General features: G+C 42.6%; 1 protein-coding gene across 1 annotated transcript in view; it reads left to right on the top strand.

Annotated features, from left to right (window-relative positions):
* LTK (leukocyte receptor tyrosine kinase) overlaps nucleotides 1–18,062 on the top strand; it is a 93,629-nt gene that overhangs the window by 64,578 nt on the left and 10,989 nt on the right. The window contains exons 11-22 of the mRNA XM_051622011.1: nucleotides 4,526–4,627; nucleotides 6,050–6,227; nucleotides 6,755–6,905; nucleotides 8,853–8,984; nucleotides 9,510–9,666; nucleotides 10,468–10,650; nucleotides 11,162–11,260; nucleotides 11,776–11,928; nucleotides 12,682–12,792; nucleotides 13,427–13,613; nucleotides 14,464–14,554; nucleotides 16,943–17,007. Of these exons, the coding sequence (XP_051477971.1) occupies nucleotides 4,526–4,627; nucleotides 6,050–6,227; nucleotides 6,755–6,905; nucleotides 8,853–8,984; nucleotides 9,510–9,666; nucleotides 10,468–10,650; nucleotides 11,162–11,260; nucleotides 11,776–11,928; nucleotides 12,682–12,792; nucleotides 13,427–13,613; nucleotides 14,464–14,554; nucleotides 16,943–17,007 (1,609 nt within the window). The remainder of the gene's footprint in view (nucleotides 1–4,525; nucleotides 4,628–6,049; nucleotides 6,228–6,754; nucleotides 6,906–8,852; nucleotides 8,985–9,509; nucleotides 9,667–10,467; nucleotides 10,651–11,161; nucleotides 11,261–11,775; nucleotides 11,929–12,681; nucleotides 12,793–13,426; nucleotides 13,614–14,463; nucleotides 14,555–16,942; nucleotides 17,008–18,062) is intronic.

The raw sequence follows: 18,062 nt of genomic DNA, 5'->3' as shown, positions 1-18,062 counted from the left end.
ATTTTATCTCAGACCTACTGAGGATTGCAAGTGGAGGCACAGCATGTCAGTGTCTCCTAATGCTCTTTTGTTCTCTAATTTGTGATATCCCGTATCACATAGTTGAGACCTGCCTGTGTGTCTTGGCAAGAAGCACTAGACTTACTCCTTAGGCCCTAAGTGGAAGAATTACATCACACTGTTCCTCAGCAGTCCCTGCCAGGTATATAATAGACGTGCTTTCCTTTATTTCATTACTGTGAACACAACTGACAACAATGTCAGTCTGAAAAATGGAGCCATTGCTAGCCTTTGAAGCACGTTAGCAAGAGCTGGATTTTCTCAACAGACATGTGGAAGGAGGCTGCATACTTGAATCACTTGCAAATATTAGAAACTGCCTTCTTTTTGTTGCTGGGGAAAAGCCCTATATGCTCTGTTGTAAAGGAACTGGACAACATGCAGCACTTGAATTGTGGCTTCTGTTGCAGGCAAAATGTGCATCTGTGGTCATGGGCCACTTTTTATGTGACACCACACCCAGTGTATCAACATTTAGGGTAACAGCATGTCCCTGCTCTGGTTAGCTGGGGCCTAACATAACATGTGGAAAGGCTTATGTCAAAACAGACACATGTTAAAAGTTCATCAACAAAAGGCCCTTTTCCTTCCCACCTTTGTCTTATCCAGTCTCCTTGTTCTCTGTCCCTTCACTCTATGGGCATGGAAACCACCCTTCTATAAAATGCTGAGCATGCACATTATTTTAATTTGAACTTAAGAGGAAGGTTCCTTTATAGAATGTCATTTGTTCACTCCAGCTCCTTAACATCCCCAGCTCGCTTTGTGACACCCATGCTAACATTTTGTTTTGAAATCTTTTGAGGAAATTGAAGGGAGTGATTCCAGATGCTCTTGTGCCAGCTGATGTGCACCCAACTGTTGGAGTTTAATGCCTTCCTGAAAGCAAATACATCCTCCAGTTTCTAACTGCTGACATTCTGCAGGTTCTGGTGTAGGGATGTATCCTTTGTCAAAAAGATGGGCTGTAAATGCCACTGCAGCAATATTATCAGAGCTTGTCTGTTAGACCACTCAAGTTACTCCTCATTTTTAATCAGTATAAATTGCCCTGATGTTCAGGAGCAGCTGCACTTACCCTGTCTGAAGGTGTAACCCAGAGATGTGTGACTCATGCAGAAGACAGACATCAGGAAGGAAACATGTTTCTCGGAAGCCTTGCACTTGCCACTGTTCCTTGAATCCTCTTTGCAAATTGACGTTTTCTCGCCTCTGAAAGCAACCCCCTTGCATTTGTCTTCTCATTACTTTAATTCAGTTAGGCTGCAGAGAAGCCCAGAAGCTCTGCTGTGCTTTCAGTAATGAAATTATTCCCCCTGGCAAGGAGAGGTTTCAGATGTCAGAGACGGAGCCAATTAAGATCCAAGCAGTGAATCCTTTGCATGAGGACAGCAGGAAGGATGTATGGCAGGAAGGAAGAATCTGCTGGGATGCAAATATTATTTTCTCCATCTATTTCAATCCTGTAGTTCAATTGCTTTACAAAACCCTGTGCAGACCCTGGAAGTGCTGCTTGTCTTTATGCAAGCTGGGAAAGAAGGTGAGGTTTTCTGTATTCCTCAAAATTGAGAGGAAAGATTCAGTAAGATTTAAGATTAAAATAAGTGGGTAGTGAGGGCAGCTCAAGGGACATCAATAAGGACAAAAGCCAAACAGACTGTGCTTTGGATGTTAACTCCTGGACAGTGATAGATGTTTTCCCTTTGAAAAAGGTGAGATGAAACCACCTGGTTCATAAAATCAGCTTGTGTAAGGCACTGTCACAGATCAGATGGCATGAGTCTGGTTCATTGTGAGAACTTTTAAGGGACAGGCATAAAGATACTTTATTGTTTTAGTTAACTAGTGCTTTCAGAGGAAGAGGTCTGAATTTTAAGTGTCTAAATATGAAAACATGGGCTAGCCTGGCAAATAGAGTGCTGACTATTGCCCTTGATGGTGCTTATGTGGTCACTGCTTTCACTATTATTTTCTGGTGCTCCAAGCATTATATTGTTCCAATTAAGATCACAAGTCTGTGGTCGATCAAAGTGTATGCTACTGCCCTGGCCTCGGGATTGATTTCATTCTGTGCATCATGTACAATGAAGAGAGAAGACTGGTTTATAAATAGCTAGACTGTCCAAAGTGAGCTTTTGTATAGCATCTCTCTAGTTCTTGACTTTGGAGTCCCTCACCCAGCAAAGTCTGGTTCTCTTGACCTGCAAGTCTTATTGCTTGAGGTGGATGGTGGCAGGTGGTTCAAGCCTCGTTACAGCCTCATTTTGCTGATTTATAAAAGTGTTGACTAGAGATGGAATAGATCACCCAAAGAGAAGGGGAAGGAGGAATCGGGAAGCTGGTGCAGCTTCCTTGTTCTCTGTCCCAGTACAGGACGAAGTGAAGAGGCTTCTAGGAATACTCCAACCTGCATGAGTAGGGTGGGATCTCTGAGGAGACCATACACACTTTGAGGATCCTGTGAGGCACCTTACTCTGATTAATACTTTTTTCATTACAGTCTGAGAGACAGAGGAATAATAGTAAGTTACTTTAGCTCTTTGTCTGCAGGAGATACTCTGTCTTTCTCATTTACACTTCCCTCTGTCTCTTTTCAGTGTGGAAATAATAGCACTAGCTAAATCCCTGAGAAAGGAGTCCTTTGCTCTTCATGTTGTTCTGATATAGGTACACCTTAATGCGAATTAAGTCTTGTTCCCTTCTATTCACTCCCAGTCAACATGTTGGATGTCAGAGAAGGGAGTGGAAGCTAAAATAGACTGGAGAACCAGCCCCTGGATCCCAGGGCTACACCATGTTCGGAGAAAATGCCACCTTACAAATTAGTGTCTGACAGTGCATAAATTACCAGACTTCTAAGAGTTAACAGCTAATGTGGACAGGGTGGTGCTCAGCCTGTCTTGCAGCTTGTCTGCTGCTGAACATGGAAACGACAAAACTTATTCCAACACAAGAGGGTTTGAGATTGTTTGGAGATGGAGGAAAGATTGTTTGTTTGGAAACAAGGCATTGCCTTAGGATACTTGGTTGGGATGCTGCAAAAAAAATCCATGCAGACACACAGACCCAACTCTCTGTTTCAGAGAGTGAGTTACATTCCTTTGCTCTGGCAAACATGACCAGAATTCTCATACATCTCTAAGTATCTGAAACTCTTGTGACCTTTGGGATTTGTATTTCAGTGCAGGTCTTGGGAGAACAAGAATCTTTTCTGGCCGTTCATTTGGTTTTTCTTCTTGTCTTTGATCCACTTCATTTGTTTTCGGTTAATTTCATTTTTCACTGGCTTGACAACTTGATCCATTGAAGTTCTCTATCTCAGTATGAACAGAGTGTGTCAGCACAAAGCTCCCTTTTACTTACATCCATCAATGTGCTTTCAGTCAGACCTGGGGGGAATATTTTCAGGAGTAAGAGCTCAGCAAGGTCTCCACACTTCAATTAGTTATTTGGCCTTTCTGACACAGCTAACAAGGGTGTTAATTATTGCCATTTAGAGCAGTGGCTTTGCAGCAGAGATAATTGTCCATCTGGAACTGAGTGAGTCTCTTTTGAATAGAGCATCAAACAGCTGTTAGATTCTCACAACTGGAACAAATTGAAATATGTGTAATATTTTTCAACTGATGAAAAATGTTCAGTATTAAATTAACCAGGGGATCATTAAATGGGAGGAAGTCTCTTTTTTTTTAATAGAGATTTTCAAATCAAAGATCTGCATAAAAATGGGTAATTTAACTATTGAAACAGGATGCTTGCAGATTATAAGGCAAGGGTTCATTTATTACTTTTTCCTGTTGTAAGGCAGCTTTGGTTGTGTGGTGTTCTCAATGCATTCAGATGCTTTGGATCACAAATTGCTTTGAAGTTTCTCCTCTCTGAGAAAGGGCTGCTTTTTAAAGGCCTGTTTCACTGGTCAGAAATGTAGCGTTTTGCTCTGTGTTTTTTCAAAAATTCATCCAAAGATTTACAGTTTGTGTTGAGCCATAAATTTATGGCTGTTTCTTAACTGTGCATGTTAGTGGGTTGGAATTTTATTTAGTATTTTATTCTCTGAGCAAGGTCTGAGGTGCTCAAAGCTGGTTGCTGAGAGGGGGATGATCTGTTGGGTTTACTTACCATGGTGCCTTTCGGAACCAAAGATAACAGTTTTTGCTGTCCCTCTACTTTACACCTCCACTTGTTTGCCTGTCCAGAATTGCCACCTGCACCTTTGACCAGCAGAGCATCAATAACTGCTATCTGTTGTCCCACACAATGCTTTCCCTAAATTCTCCTGTAATCACAGCCAGTGTAATTTGCTGGCCAAGGAGCTTATCCTGCAGGTGAGTCTGCATGGAGTAACATGTTTGTGTTCTTGTGAAGACTCATCAACTCCAGCACAGACACAAGTAGCCAACCCAAGGCATGTGTCTCTTTTATACCATCCTCTCATCTCTGTCGTCCGTTCTACAAACTGTTACAGGAAGACAACCAAATCATTTTGGTGGGAAACGCCAGTACCCACGGGAGATCAGTGTCCTGGATGAGCATCTTTTGAAACCCCTGGAAGAGCCCTCCCTCCCAGGTACATGATTCAGTGCTGAAAACCTGTCTCTTGGCTATAAAAGGTGGCTCCCTTCCACATTCCTGTGTGTGATCTACCTACCCTATAGCCACAGGGCAAATAAAGGTCTCTGGGTATAGGGCAGCATTTTGCTGGACCCCAACTCACCAGTCCTTAAATAGCAGGGCCTCTTTAAAGAAAAGCAGAATCTTTAAGTAAAGGAGCTCTAAGTAAAAGCAGAAACCGCATGACTCTAATTCTGAGTTCACAAAAGCCAGCTCAGGAAGGAAAGGTGTAGACCAATACAGAAAGCTGGGGGTAGAAAGAGTTTTACTGGGTGTTGGTGAGCTGCAAGTCTGAACCTAATGAGCGGAGAATAGGGTTGTAAAGATGAATATCCAAGCAGGTTAAGCAAGTGAGTATATGGAAATCCACTAAGAAGAACAACTGGATTAAAAACTAGGAACACATGAGACACTGGAGACCAGTGTATTGGTAGCAGCAGAGACTGCCACTCTGGAGGACAGTTAACAACTGTGTGGGTGAGAAGAACTGTCTAAAGAAGGGCTTGAAGAGGGCAGGTTGTGCTTGAGGCTCTACTGCAACAAATACTTGTGTGTGACTGCACGACCTCCTGAAGACTGTGTCCACCTGAAATGTGACAATCTGTACTGCTGCCAGTTCCTGGCAGCTCAAGGGGCAGAGATTTCTGTAATGTAGCTAACACTCCTACCCTAATGATCCATCTGTGTGTTTGCAGGATGACATCTGTTGGGGATAGTTTTGCTTGCTTTTCCTTCAAACAAGATTAGAATTTTTCTTGTAAAAGTTTGTGATTTTAGTAATTCAGCTCTTAAAATAGTCTTCTTCAGGCTCTGGCCCTTGCATCATACAGTTTTTAGATACATTATTGGATACTTTTAGTCTTATGCCTGATCTCTTTCACTGGACAAGATGGATATGGTTTGGGTCTTGGACAAGGGTTGTGAAATGGAGGAGATGGTTATCTGCTGCATTGCCATAGAAACAAAAGAATAATGCTTAATAAGACCAAGGAAAATATTTGCTAGGAGGAAAAGGGCCCCTACTGAAAGTAGCCAGAGGCTGTCTGTCTTCCTGACCGTTGCTGCTGCCATGAGGTTCTTGTGCAAGCCTGAGACAAGTCACTTAAAACTTTGACCATATTTTATAGATGGTCACTAGCTGCAATGGCAGATGTTTTCAACCTTTATTTCTATGCATATGCTTCAATTCTCATCTGCAGGTTGAATAATAGGTGAATTTTGTTACTCAAGGATCATGAAGGAAAGTTATTAACAGGCACAGGTTTTTTAGTTTTGAGAACACTTACCCTTCGGTTATATAGTTCTGTGAGTTACTGCATGTGTCTGATAAATAAAAGGAAGCTCACATCTGCCCCAACTCTTGCTGTTTCAGTCACAGGGGACACATCTGTTGTTCTTTGGTGGTTCACAACATGTGGTGCCAGTGGTCCACATGGGCCAACTCAAGCTCAGTGTGACAGCGCCTACAAGAACAGCAACGTGTCGGTGACAGTGGAGAAAGAGGGACGGCTGCGGGGAGTGCAGGTCTGGAGGGTGCCAGCCACAAACCGGTACCGGTGAGTATTGCCTGTGTCTGCTGGAGAGGCAGCCACCTTTAACTTCTCCTTGTTTGTGGAGTTTCAGCAAGTGTAAATGCAGGGCCATCCACACTGAGTGCGTGGAGGAGGCAGTGAAGTAAGAGAGAAACAGGAGCGCTAACTGTAGATCTGTGCCTGAGCTACTGTGAAGCATGGAAGGGTGCAGTGACTTAGAAGAGATCAGGACAGGAGTGTGGGCACATGGTCAAGTGGAAGTGCTGCCATTGTTTCAGTTCTGAAGCCTTGGTCTTTTAGATTTGGCTATACCAGCCTTTTTTCCTGAAGTGTCTGTCTCCAGTGCTCTGGTGTAGAGTTGGTCTATCCCCTTGAGCAGCCTAGCTACATGGGTCTCAGACAAGGAACAGCCAGGAGATGCTGGAGCAGGGTAGCCTGCTCTGAAGCAATACCTGTTTGGAAGTGCAGGCTGGGGAGAGCTTGCAGATGGAGTTGTTCTGGGGATCCGAAGTGTGAGGTTTATCTCTTTAACTACTTACTTTTTCTTCCAGGATTTCTGCCTATGGAGCAGCTGGGGGAAAGGGAGCCAAAAACCACAATAAGAGGTCTCATGGGGTCTTCATCTCAGCCACCTTCCAGCTGGAGAAAGATGAGCTGCTGTACATCTTAGTGGGGCAGCAGGGGGAGGATGCCTGCCCTGGGGTGAGGGCTGCACAAGCACATGTGGATAGAGACTTTGCAGATATGATTCATTGGGTGGCTTGGGGTTTGGTAATGAAAGAGAAACCCTGGAGTCCAGCAATGAAATCCAGTCAGGAGACTGGGAAGAACCAATAAACCAAGTTAGAAAGAATATCAAAACAAATGTAAAGAACTCTGAAAAGAAAAACAATCCCAAAATGCACAAACAAATATGAAACCCACAAGAACTTTGCTTAAAGCTCCTAGTGTTTGAAATAAGTTCTTCATCAGCTATCTTCTCCTTATTTTAAGCAAGGAGCTAGTAGGCAAAACTGTGTGCTCCCCCTCTTATTTTTCCACATCTTAGGTTTCTTTCAGTCTGCCAGGATTTCAGATAATTTACTATTATTTATGGAAGCATCCAGCAGCCCTGTGGCTATACTGTGTTAGGTGCTCTCTAAGCTTAAAGATAAAGGTCTGAATCCAAAGCCTATCAAAACCAGGAGGAATCTTTCCACTAACTACAGTGGCCACTGTATATGTATATGTATAGGTATATGTATAGGTATATGTAATGACAAAAAAAACACTCATAAGAAACAGAAATCAAAGAGATGAATAGTTATGTATTTGTCCTCTAATGCTAGACCAAATTATCCGAAAGTCCTTTTATCACTTAGGCTCAAATGTTGCTTTTCAGCAGAAATTCTGTGGTATTGCCTCTTTCCAGAAATGGGATTTGTCACTCCCTGCCCGTGAGCAAAGCTGTTTTCTCTTTTTCCCACAGATCCCCACACTATTCTTGCAGGCATTCAAAGTTACTGTTTGCCTTGCCCAGAGCATATTATGCCTTACCCAGATACTGCAACAGATTCTAAAATCAGCCTCTCTTCACTGTAGATCGTAAAATAATTGTATCTATCTAAATTAAACATACATTTGTGTATCTGCAGTTGCCTCTCCAGTGCACTCTCTAGGCTTAGGTATTAATCTGCAAAGTTGTCCATTACTCCCTTGCATTTCCTGACTTGTTCTCCAAATTGCAAAGCACAACCCAACACTAACTTTGGCAGATGCTACTGGAAAAAGTGTCCGTTCATTTTTCCCACTTCCAAAGCCCAACTTGCTTTGACTTTGGAAATCATGAGGAATCTGTATGTTAGGTAACTAATGTTAATGTTCCTTTCTTTGAAGAAATTCTGCAGCTCCAAACCTTCATCTCTCTCCTTAGATTTACCCCTCTAAACAAGTGGTGTCACACTTCTAGCCTAGATAAGGGACATAACCCACACAAGTAGGGGTTTCACCTGCACTAAGATAATGTAGCAGTTTCTGCAATCATTCAGACATCATCTGAGTGAAACTGGGCAGACTTAAAGTCATTGAAACTTGTGGAGGTCAGTACCACAAAGAGAATAAATCTAAGATGACCAAACAATCTTTATTTTTTCAACCTTTCTGTGTTCTCTTATATTTAGCAGGAATAGAAAACTGGTACTCCAGATTTCTCTTCCAAGATGTGTCAGTAGGTCACTCTTAATTATGTGCAGGTCACCTCTGTCTGCTTTATGACCTGGAGAAATAACTAATAAATATAGCAGTAAGCAAGTTCTGAGAATTAATCTGTAATTCAACACATTTTAATGTTCTTGAGCATAAGAAGTGCTAAATATGCAAAATATTAATTATGTGATATCAATAATGAGTTACTGCTGTATTGCTTTGGGTTTTTTTCTGTAAACATGTATATTTTCACTTGCATTTGCAATGTGAGTTTTCAAATCAGAGGTAACGGACAGATCTATCCCTCAGCTGTTGGTCCTTGTAGAAAAGTTCTCTTTCCACAAAGAAAATATATATGCCTGATGTACATCACAAACAATACAATATTATTATACTGAGATATACAGACAACTCTCAAGAGTTGGACTTTGCTGATATCTGAGCGCATCTCTTGGTTCCTTTCAGGGCAATCCTGAAACCCAGAAGATCTGTTTAGGGGAGTCGTCTCTCATTGAAGAGGATTACAAAAAAAACAAGGACCTGAAAGACTGGGCTGGAGGAGGTGGGGGTGGAGGAGGAGCAACCTATATCTTTAGAGTAAGTATTTCCTCTTGGCATCCTGCCTGAGCAGTGTCCAGCACAATAACTAGCTTTCGCTGTCAATCATGTCATATGATACTCAATCCTTAAAAAAAGGTGATGAAAAAGGAGTGTCCTTTGCCCTCCTTCCCTGTCTATCCTTCTGCATCTTTTTTTTTAATTTAAATTCTTTATCTCTTTTCATATCCTTGATCATACTTGTCACTGTCACTAAGCTAGCTGAACTGGTTCCTCAGTTCTTGATAGCTCAGGTCTGGGAATCACACCAGGATCCCACTTTAATACTGGCAGCAGTCCTAAAAAAAATTAGAAATCCCAAAACCTTGGTGTTCAGTTAGTTACTTTTGTACACAGGAGCACAATGTAAAGTATTTTTGTAATGAACTTATGAAAAATCAGTAGTGTTGCCCAGGCCTTGGGCCAGTCTTCTTTGGGATGCTTTCATTCTTTTGATGAGTTTATGTGAGTTCACATTTCCAAGGGATGTGAAGTTTTTCTGATGTTTGATGGGGGGTTTTCCAGCAGAAGGATGGGATTTTCGAACCTTTGCTCATCGCAGCAGGAGGAGGAGGAAAAGCCTACCTGAAGGCTCAGGACAGCTCTCTGGATGACATAGCCCTGGAGCAATTTGAGAACAGCACTGCAGTACCTGGGATCAGTGGGAGGACGGGGGCAGCAGGTGAGACACTAACACCACACAAGGTCTGAATCAGGTGGCTGAATACACACTTTGTCCTTAAGGCTTCCTGTTATATTCTGGAGTTTTTCTGTGGCAGTAGGTGTTAGAAATGGACAGGTGACAAATACTCTAGTACAGGCAATTCCACAGGAGGACTCCTTTGTCCTATGAAATGATTCAGAGAAAATTATGTTTGAGGGATGGAGCCCCACCTCTCCTCACTGTGACAATGGCCTTTGAAGAGAATACTTTTTCCTTGTTATTCCCCTGAAACCCTAAGAACAAGAATTAGATTATGGGAATTATACCAGAAATGGAAGCCTACTTATAATCTTGTAACAGCTGTGCCTAGAGTCCATTTCTAAGAGACAAAAAACCCAGTGGTTCTCCATCTCCTGCTGTAATAATTTTATAGAGCGGCCACTAGAGGGAGATGAGGAAATCCGGTTTATGTTGATTTCCCTGGGGAACTCAGTATCTCACATGGCTGAAAACCCTTAACAGTTAGCCTGAAGTGGAGTGGTGGCTTCCTCGTTTCCCTAATGCCACTAGAAATTGGTGCTTAGGTGTTGGTTATGGAGCACATACTGCAGGCTGTGCATTAGAGTTCCACTTTGTTACTATCCATGGCAACAAGGAGCCTGTCTGTATAAACTCTTAACCTTAAAGAAAGTGTTAACTGGAGTGCAACCACTGAGGAAATTAGTAAGGGCCAATCTCTGTCTCTCTACAGTGTCTTTCCTACTTTCCTCTGCCTGTGTTTCCCTCACCTCGTTTTGTTTTCTTACGGTCTAACTAAAGGTGGAGGTGGTGGCTGGCAAGATGAGAGTCTGCTTCCTCAGGCTGGAAAGTCACTTCTGGAAGGTGGAGAAGGGGGTCAAGCTTGTCCCCAAGCACTAGACAAGCTCCAGTGGGCCACCTCTGGTGGCTTTGGTGGGGGAGGAGGAGCTTGTACTTCTGGTGGAGGAGGTGGAGGCTACAGAGGTAAGTCTGCTGGAGGGATAGTTCTTATATCTAATTTTGTACCCTTCAGAGCACCTGCAGCAAGAGCTAGAGCTCTCAGTGCAGAGGTGCACTGCTGCAGAAGGTGGTTCACAGATACTTAAAGCTGAACAGTACGAAACCCATCCACCATCTCTCTTTAATTGGGGAAATCAAGGTTATTGAAGTGTTCCTACACGAGTTAGTATTTTGAAGGTGTGCTGAATCACCCCTTCATTCATTCCCAAGTTGCCCAGGGAAAATGTTCCATTTCTTTTTTTCTGTTTAAAGCAAACTGAGAAATCTACACTGGAATACATCACTGCACTAACCTTGATATTAGCTAGGTCAAGTGATCATTTGTTCTTTGAGGATGTTATACATATTAATATCACTGGAAGGCTGAGGAGTGACCCCAGGTGATAAGAGCCAGGAAGGAATGCAACACTTCAGAGGCATCACCATTTTTGCAGCATGCAGCACTGATCAACTAGACATATTCTTTTTTCCCCAGGGGGACATGCCTCTGATAATGATGATATCACAGCTGGAGGCCAGGATGGCATCTCTTTTGTGAACCCCATTGGAGAGATCTTCTTGCATCCCCTGGCAGGTAAAATATACTTCTTATTCCTCTTAGTTCTTTTTTTTTCCACCTTTTTTCTCTCCCTCTCTATTTCCTCTTTCCTGCTCCCTCTCCTCCTGTCTTTGCTTTTTATACATTTAATTCAGGCATATTTCACTCTGCAGGTTTGATCTTTACCTGTTGTCATTTCTTTAAGTTTCTTTTAATATTTCTGTAGTGTTCTGGGACCTTATTTCCTCATTTCCTCTCAATCTGTAAGCCAGGAGAGACACCAGTCATTAGGTACAACTACCCATCCTCAGCCCCAGACATTTCCAGGTAAATTCACTTCAAGACCTACTGTTTCCTTGAGAGACCCAATACCTTCTTTCCTCCTGGCCCAAATCAGGCTCTGATGTGTGCACACCATGTTGAACTATCTGCTCTCCTGCAGAAGAGAAGTTGTAGATGCCTGTTGGATTTTGGTGGGTTTCTTTCCCTTATGGGAACAAGGTGGGGAAAACCAAACTAAGCCCACCTGTTGTGTCTGATTCCTTGTTCAGCCATGGAGAGTCATGGTGAGGTGGAGGTTCAGATCTATCTCAACTGCAGCCACTGCCACTCAGACAACTGTAAGCGGGACCCTGACACCAACCTGCCAGTCTGCCAGTGTGAGATGGGGGCTGTGCTAGCCAATGACAACGTCACTTGCACTGGTAAGATGTGAAGTTTTATCCTTATTGGCTAACACATGCATTCTTTGTTTCATCTCTCCTCCTGGCTTTTTTGATGGTCAATTCCCCAAGTTACAGCTTGTGGCTCCAGTGAATACAGTGTTATGAGAAATGTCAGTCAAACATAGGACTGAAAAGTCCTGATGTCCGTTCCTTACACACTGACCTGCATCTCTCTCACCATCTCCAATATTCAGGCTTGGATTAGGTAGAAGGTAAAATATCTGTGAAGAGACATGCTGTGAATTCCCTGAATGGGCACAGCGCATCAGATATTTCAGCGTAGCTGCCTCTCCAGCATAACATACCACCTACTGCTGCTGAGTTATTTAAGCCACTAATTACTTCCTTCCACAGGAGTTTCCCACTGTGCCCGTTCAGCTGGTGGCTGGTATTCATTGTCATTTCTTAACACAGTCTCTTGGAACTCCAATGCATCAAGACTATAGAAAGTTTCAATTTGTGAGCAGTGATGTTACCCATTTAGAAAAAACGTGAAGAATGAATATGAAATCTGTGTTTTACCAGTTAGTTTTCTATCTTCACAATGTCTTTAAAATAATTCAGGTATTTTTTCAACCTCCAGGGCTGTAGAGGGATTTGCTGTAATTTTTATAAGATGGTCTGGCCATGACCTCTGTATTATTTTCTGAAATAGAAGCAACTTTCAGGGGGATAGTTTACAGCAGCTCTGGTTGTTTTCTGATTAATGCACCTCTGTTTTTCTTTTTCCAGTGCCCCAGGGTCCCATCCCAGAGGGAAGTCTGCCTCTCCCACTCCTCCTAGCTGTGGTGGCTGTGATTGTGGTGCTTGGAATGATCCTCACTTGTGGCAGCTTATCTATCAGTAAGAAACACACCTTAATCATGCTTTAACTTGGCTTCTCCCGGTTGGACTAACGGATACCACCTGATCACATGCCACTACTTTTAATACTTGGGGGCAAGTGTTGTGGTTTCCTAAGTGAATCAGAGGGACAGAAAGAAAGAAGTGATAGAAAACATCACCACCCCACAGTTAGGCACAAGCATAGTCCCAAAAGGTAAGGTCTGCTCTGTCCTGGTATGTGCTACAGAGAAAAGAGCTTGGAAATCTCTCTTAGCTGGTTTTTATTTAGCAGCCACTACTACACAGGCTGAAGTCACAGTTTGTAATTCAACATTCAGAAATATGCTTTCTGGGAATCAAAGCCAGCAAGATATCTTGTGGAGCACCCTTTTCTCAGCCAATGTACAAAAGAGCAGAGGAAACCTAAGTTGCTCCCAGGTGATTAGGACTCTGCAGGAGTAAGACTGGTTGCAGATCCAGTATTAAATCACTACAGAGCATGAAAAAGAGTGTGATACTGGTGAGCTAAAGATGCTCCTTGAACATTTATAATTATAGAGTTGATGTATTTGTGGTCTGTGTGGCCAGCATTATCTTTTCTCTGCAAGTGTTGATATTTTTGTGTGTGTTTTTGTTGCCTCCCCACCCACAGTCTATCACCTTAAGAAGCAGCAGCTGGAAGGAGCCAGAGCACGACTGCAGAGCCCGGAATATAAGCTGAGCAAACTCCGCACATCAGCCATCATGACCGATTACAACCCCAACTACTGCTTTGCAGGGAAGGCTGCCACCCTGAGTGAGCTGAAGGAGATCCCACGGAAGAACATCTCTCTGCTTCGGTAAGGCTTGCTGCAGGAGTTGCTCTTTGGCACAGGAGGGGAAAGGCAGCCTGACACAAAGGCAGAGTCAGGGCTCACATGCTTGTTTTACTCCTCACCAAATATCTAGGACAAGAAAACTAGGGCCACGTGTCTGACTAACTGGAAAGCACCTGCTCCAAGACAGCCAAAATACAATAGATGTGACACTTATTATGTTCTCTAACATATTTTGATTCCATAAAGTTCTCAAGCAGAAGTATAAGTTGCTGAGTCTCCTATTCCATGTTTCCCCACACAACAAAGAGTATTTAATTTCTGTGGTTTTAGCTGATGTCCTGGATTAAATTTCCCACCTGGCAGTAACTCCCCTCCAAATCTAGAGCAGTATTTCTTTTTCAGCATTTCCCATCACAAGGAAATTTCCTGTTGCAAGGAAATACATGCTAGGTTGCTGTTCAGCTCCATTCCATCCAGACGATGTTGATCAAAGATATGTAAAATCCAGAAGGAAAAACTTGATGATTCTTACGTACTGTCTTACAATGTCTCCTGAAGATATCAGCTTGCAGCTTCTTTACCCTGTTGTTCTTCAGTTCTTTCTTGCCTTGCTATTGACATACTTGGTGACAGGGCCCTAGGACTGAGCAGGCTGCTTTATTTATTCAGTCATTAAGGCTGCAACCTCTCTGCTTTAATGATAGAAAATACTGAGAAGTTATTTTCAGAAGCTTTGAGATGAAAACAAAACTCTGTTTTTTATTCCATTTCTTACAGCAGGTTCTGTCTTGGACTGGATGAATAGAAGAGCTTGGCCAATGCTGGATCTAGAGGCACAGTAACATCTTTTCTCTCTCTTTTTTTCTCCTAGGGCACTAGGACATGGTGCATTTGGTGAGGTTTATGAGGGAACTGTGGTAGGCATTGCAGGGGATCCCAACCCTCTTCAAGTGGCTATCAAGGTCAGTACCTACGAATTTCTTATACAGTAATTGCCCATGAGAGCCTTATTATCTTATTACTCTTCCAGTTGAAGACACTGACACATGCATGCAGATGTTGCAGGTTTCCACACATTGGCACATCCAGGAGTTATAAACTTTGATTTTTAAGCTGTATGGCAATAGCAGCAGGTTGGAAGTAAAGTATCTGTCTTGTTTGCTGCTTGCCTTGTGCCTGTAGGTTGTGATCTAACCAGGAGGAGAATCTAAAAAGGACAATCTGTTTCGGAAGCTCCATTTCTGTAGCTCAGGAGGGATAGAATCAATGCCCTCAGATGAGAAGTTGTGTGAATTAGTCACCTGGAGACTGCATAATACGATTAGTTATAATAAAATAACAAATTCTCTAGCAAGATAAATATATCCCCCTTGAAATCAACACAGAACCACCAGTTCACCCCAGCAGAGACTCTGCCACAATGACTTTTCTGCCGCAATGATTTATGGATCTGAGCAGCCCAGAAAAAAAGAAACTTAAGGGGAAAAAACAGCAACAGACAGACATTTTGGGGACTTTGTGGGATAGAAGAGGATTTCTAAATCTTGTATAAAGAAAAGACAAGAAAGCCCTGGCAAATATTATTATGAAACATTTATGTGACAGCAAACAGTAAACATTTATAGTAATGCTTATGTCTTATTAGTTTTGCATTTTGGTGGGTTTAAGCACTTTCTTCTAAGTTTTTCAGATGACATTGCCATATTTAAAAAATTGTATTGTTTCTCAGTTACATATCCTTTATCCTGAGAGCAGTGTTTGCCTACCAGATCTGAAACTCTCAGGTAGTCTCTTATTATTGCAGTGTTAAATAGACTGCTGTGAATATATATTGTGATATCATGCTAATTTCCCTGTCATTAAATGGGTTGGTTTTCTGTGACATTACTGCTGTTGCCTCAGGATTTGTCACTCAGGATTTTACTCAGCCCTCAACTTAAGGATGCTTCATAGCCTGCTTTTGTTCTTTTACAAGCTTGTGACTCAGAGAACTAAATCTAATTCCATGAGTTCAGCCCAAAACGTAGCCTTCATTAATAAAAAGAAGTTATATTCTTATTTGTTCTGTCTTTCCAAACCCTTAAAAAGGAGGAAAAAAAAAAAAAAAGTGTGAAAGGATCATGCATTGTGGCATTTTGTTACGTACTTCCCTGTGCCACTGTATGAATGTGCAGGAAAGCCCAGAACAGGCACTGGCAAGCAGTTCTAACTGCCCAACCCAGTTTCACTGTCCAGACTGGACACCAGAGGGAATCAGAAATAGATGGGCATGGTGTTCAGTTGTGATAATCCAGTGAGGATGTCACTAGTTTTGAAAGTCTCAGCAACAATGGCTACTTGTTAGGGCCTTACCTGCCCACCTGTTCACCCATTTCTGTGTAAAGTGACACCCCGAACAGCACAAAAAGGCTGCTCTTCTCTGTGGCTGGAGACTGGTAGAGTATCCGTGGGGCCCAAGCTATGACCATGCTCACCTTGCTTCACGGCTGAGCGTATTAGTCCTGATCAGCCTTGGCAGATGAAGCAAGTGCAGACTGGGAATAAATTTGAAAGTATATTTGCAAAACACTCCACATACTGTTTGTGGGTATATTGCTGATGTAATAGATCATCTGCATTGTCCTGCGTGAAGCAATCACTTACTTCAGACAGCAAAATGCAACCTTGTCTTCTGTAGCCCACGCTACTGATGACAAGAACCGTTCCTGTGCCAGCTTCACCACACTGAGCAGTGAACACCCCACCACTCTACCTGCAGTTTGGGCAGCAGGCACTGCCCACAGCTGCGGCCAAACCATCCCCTAGTACTCCAGGAGTGGGCAGAGCACCAGGTGCTGCTACTGCCTCCTGCACTCTCAGCTCATGTTTATCAGTGGCAGATGCTGCCCAAAGCAGCTGGCAGGAGAGAGAGCTGTAAAGCCACCTGGCACCATTATTTAAGTCATGTGGCTGTGCATGTCACATGACATGGAAGCATGTGTTGCAATGTGGTCACAAAGAAAAGGGAGAATAAATGAACACCTTTCATTTTAAAGTGCTTACCAGATCTGTAATTTCCCACCTTGCTCCAGAACACTGCTAATAGTTAATAGTACACAAAAAAACCTCCAAGCAGGTCACCATTTTCCTTTTTTGAGTTTAACTACCAAATGGGTCACGTGCAGCCCAATAAGCGGGGCACTGAAAAGATGAGCCCATCCTTGCAAGCTCCTGAAGTCATTAAGTCATTCACAGGTTATATGCTCATTCTTTTTTTATTTTTTTTTTTTTTCTTCCCTTTTCCTTTGGTGGTTGCTTAAATGTTCTCAGTTTTTGGTGGGATGGTCCTCACTGTCTTTACTTCCTAACAGACACTGCCTGAAGTCTGCTCTGAGCAGGATGAGATGGATTTCCTGATGGAAGCATTAATTATCAGGTATAGCTGAAGGTTTTTATGGGGGGGCAGGGGGAAAAAGAGTAATGCAGGCAATAAGAATCATTTATCCACTTGCTTGGGTTCAGAAAAGAAATCCAGCCTTATTTTTCACCAGATGGCATTTTAGTAGCATATGAGTTACAGATTTCAGCTACTTGTTCATCTCAAACAAGGTAACTGAGGTTCTTATGTTGTACATCTGTTGTTTAATGCCAGTATGCAACTCTACCTCACACAGCAATAGGCTAGGGAAGAGAATCAGAAGGGCAGGAAAACTTACGAGTTTTGATTAAAATGGCACAATAGCTAAAGCACAAGTTGCATGTACAAGAAAAGCAAAGAATTCATTCACTACTTCCCATTGGCAGGCAGGTGTTCAGCCATTTCCAGGAAAGCAGGGCTGCATCGTGTGTAATAGTTACTTGGGGGGACAAATGCCAAACTCCAAATAATAATCCCCCTCTTCCTCCTTCTTGTCTCAGCTTTTATTGCTGAGTACAGAATACCCCTTTGGTCAGTTGGGATCAACTATCCCAGCTGTGTCCCCTCCCAGCTTCTTGTGCACCCCCAGCCTGCTCGATGGTGGGGTGAGGTGAAAAGCCTTAACACTGTGTAAGCATTGCTCAGCAATAGCTAAAATACCAATGTGTTATCAACACAGTTTTGATCACAAATCCAAAACACAGCACCATCTGAGCTACTGTGAAGAACATGAACTCTCTCCCACCCAAAACCAGTACAACATTGGAACAAAAATTTCTGACAATTGGTTCTGCTGGTCATGTTCAGATGATTAAAAAGGCACAAAGTTTTTGCACAAAAATGTTCTGCATTTGAAATGTTTTCTTTTTCAAAAAATCCCATTGCCCTATTACTATGTATAAATCATATGCCAAACTCTGAAACAACTTTTCAATCCTGAAATGGAAAGCAATAGGAAAGCTAAAGATTAGAGCCACCTGTGCAGTGACTTAGAAGTTCAGCCTCTGCAAGACCAACACCAAGTTAGCACAACACAGGCTGTGTGCCAAGGAGGTAAGCTTTCAGGCTTGGAT

Source organism: Apus apus, chromosome 5 (genome assembly GCF_020740795.1).
Source record: "Apus apus isolate bApuApu2 chromosome 5, bApuApu2.pri.cur, whole genome shotgun sequence".
Classification (NCBI taxonomy): Eukaryota; Metazoa; Chordata; class Aves; order Apodiformes; family Apodidae; genus Apus; species Apus apus.
This window is presented reverse-complemented; position numbering and strand designations above follow the sequence as displayed.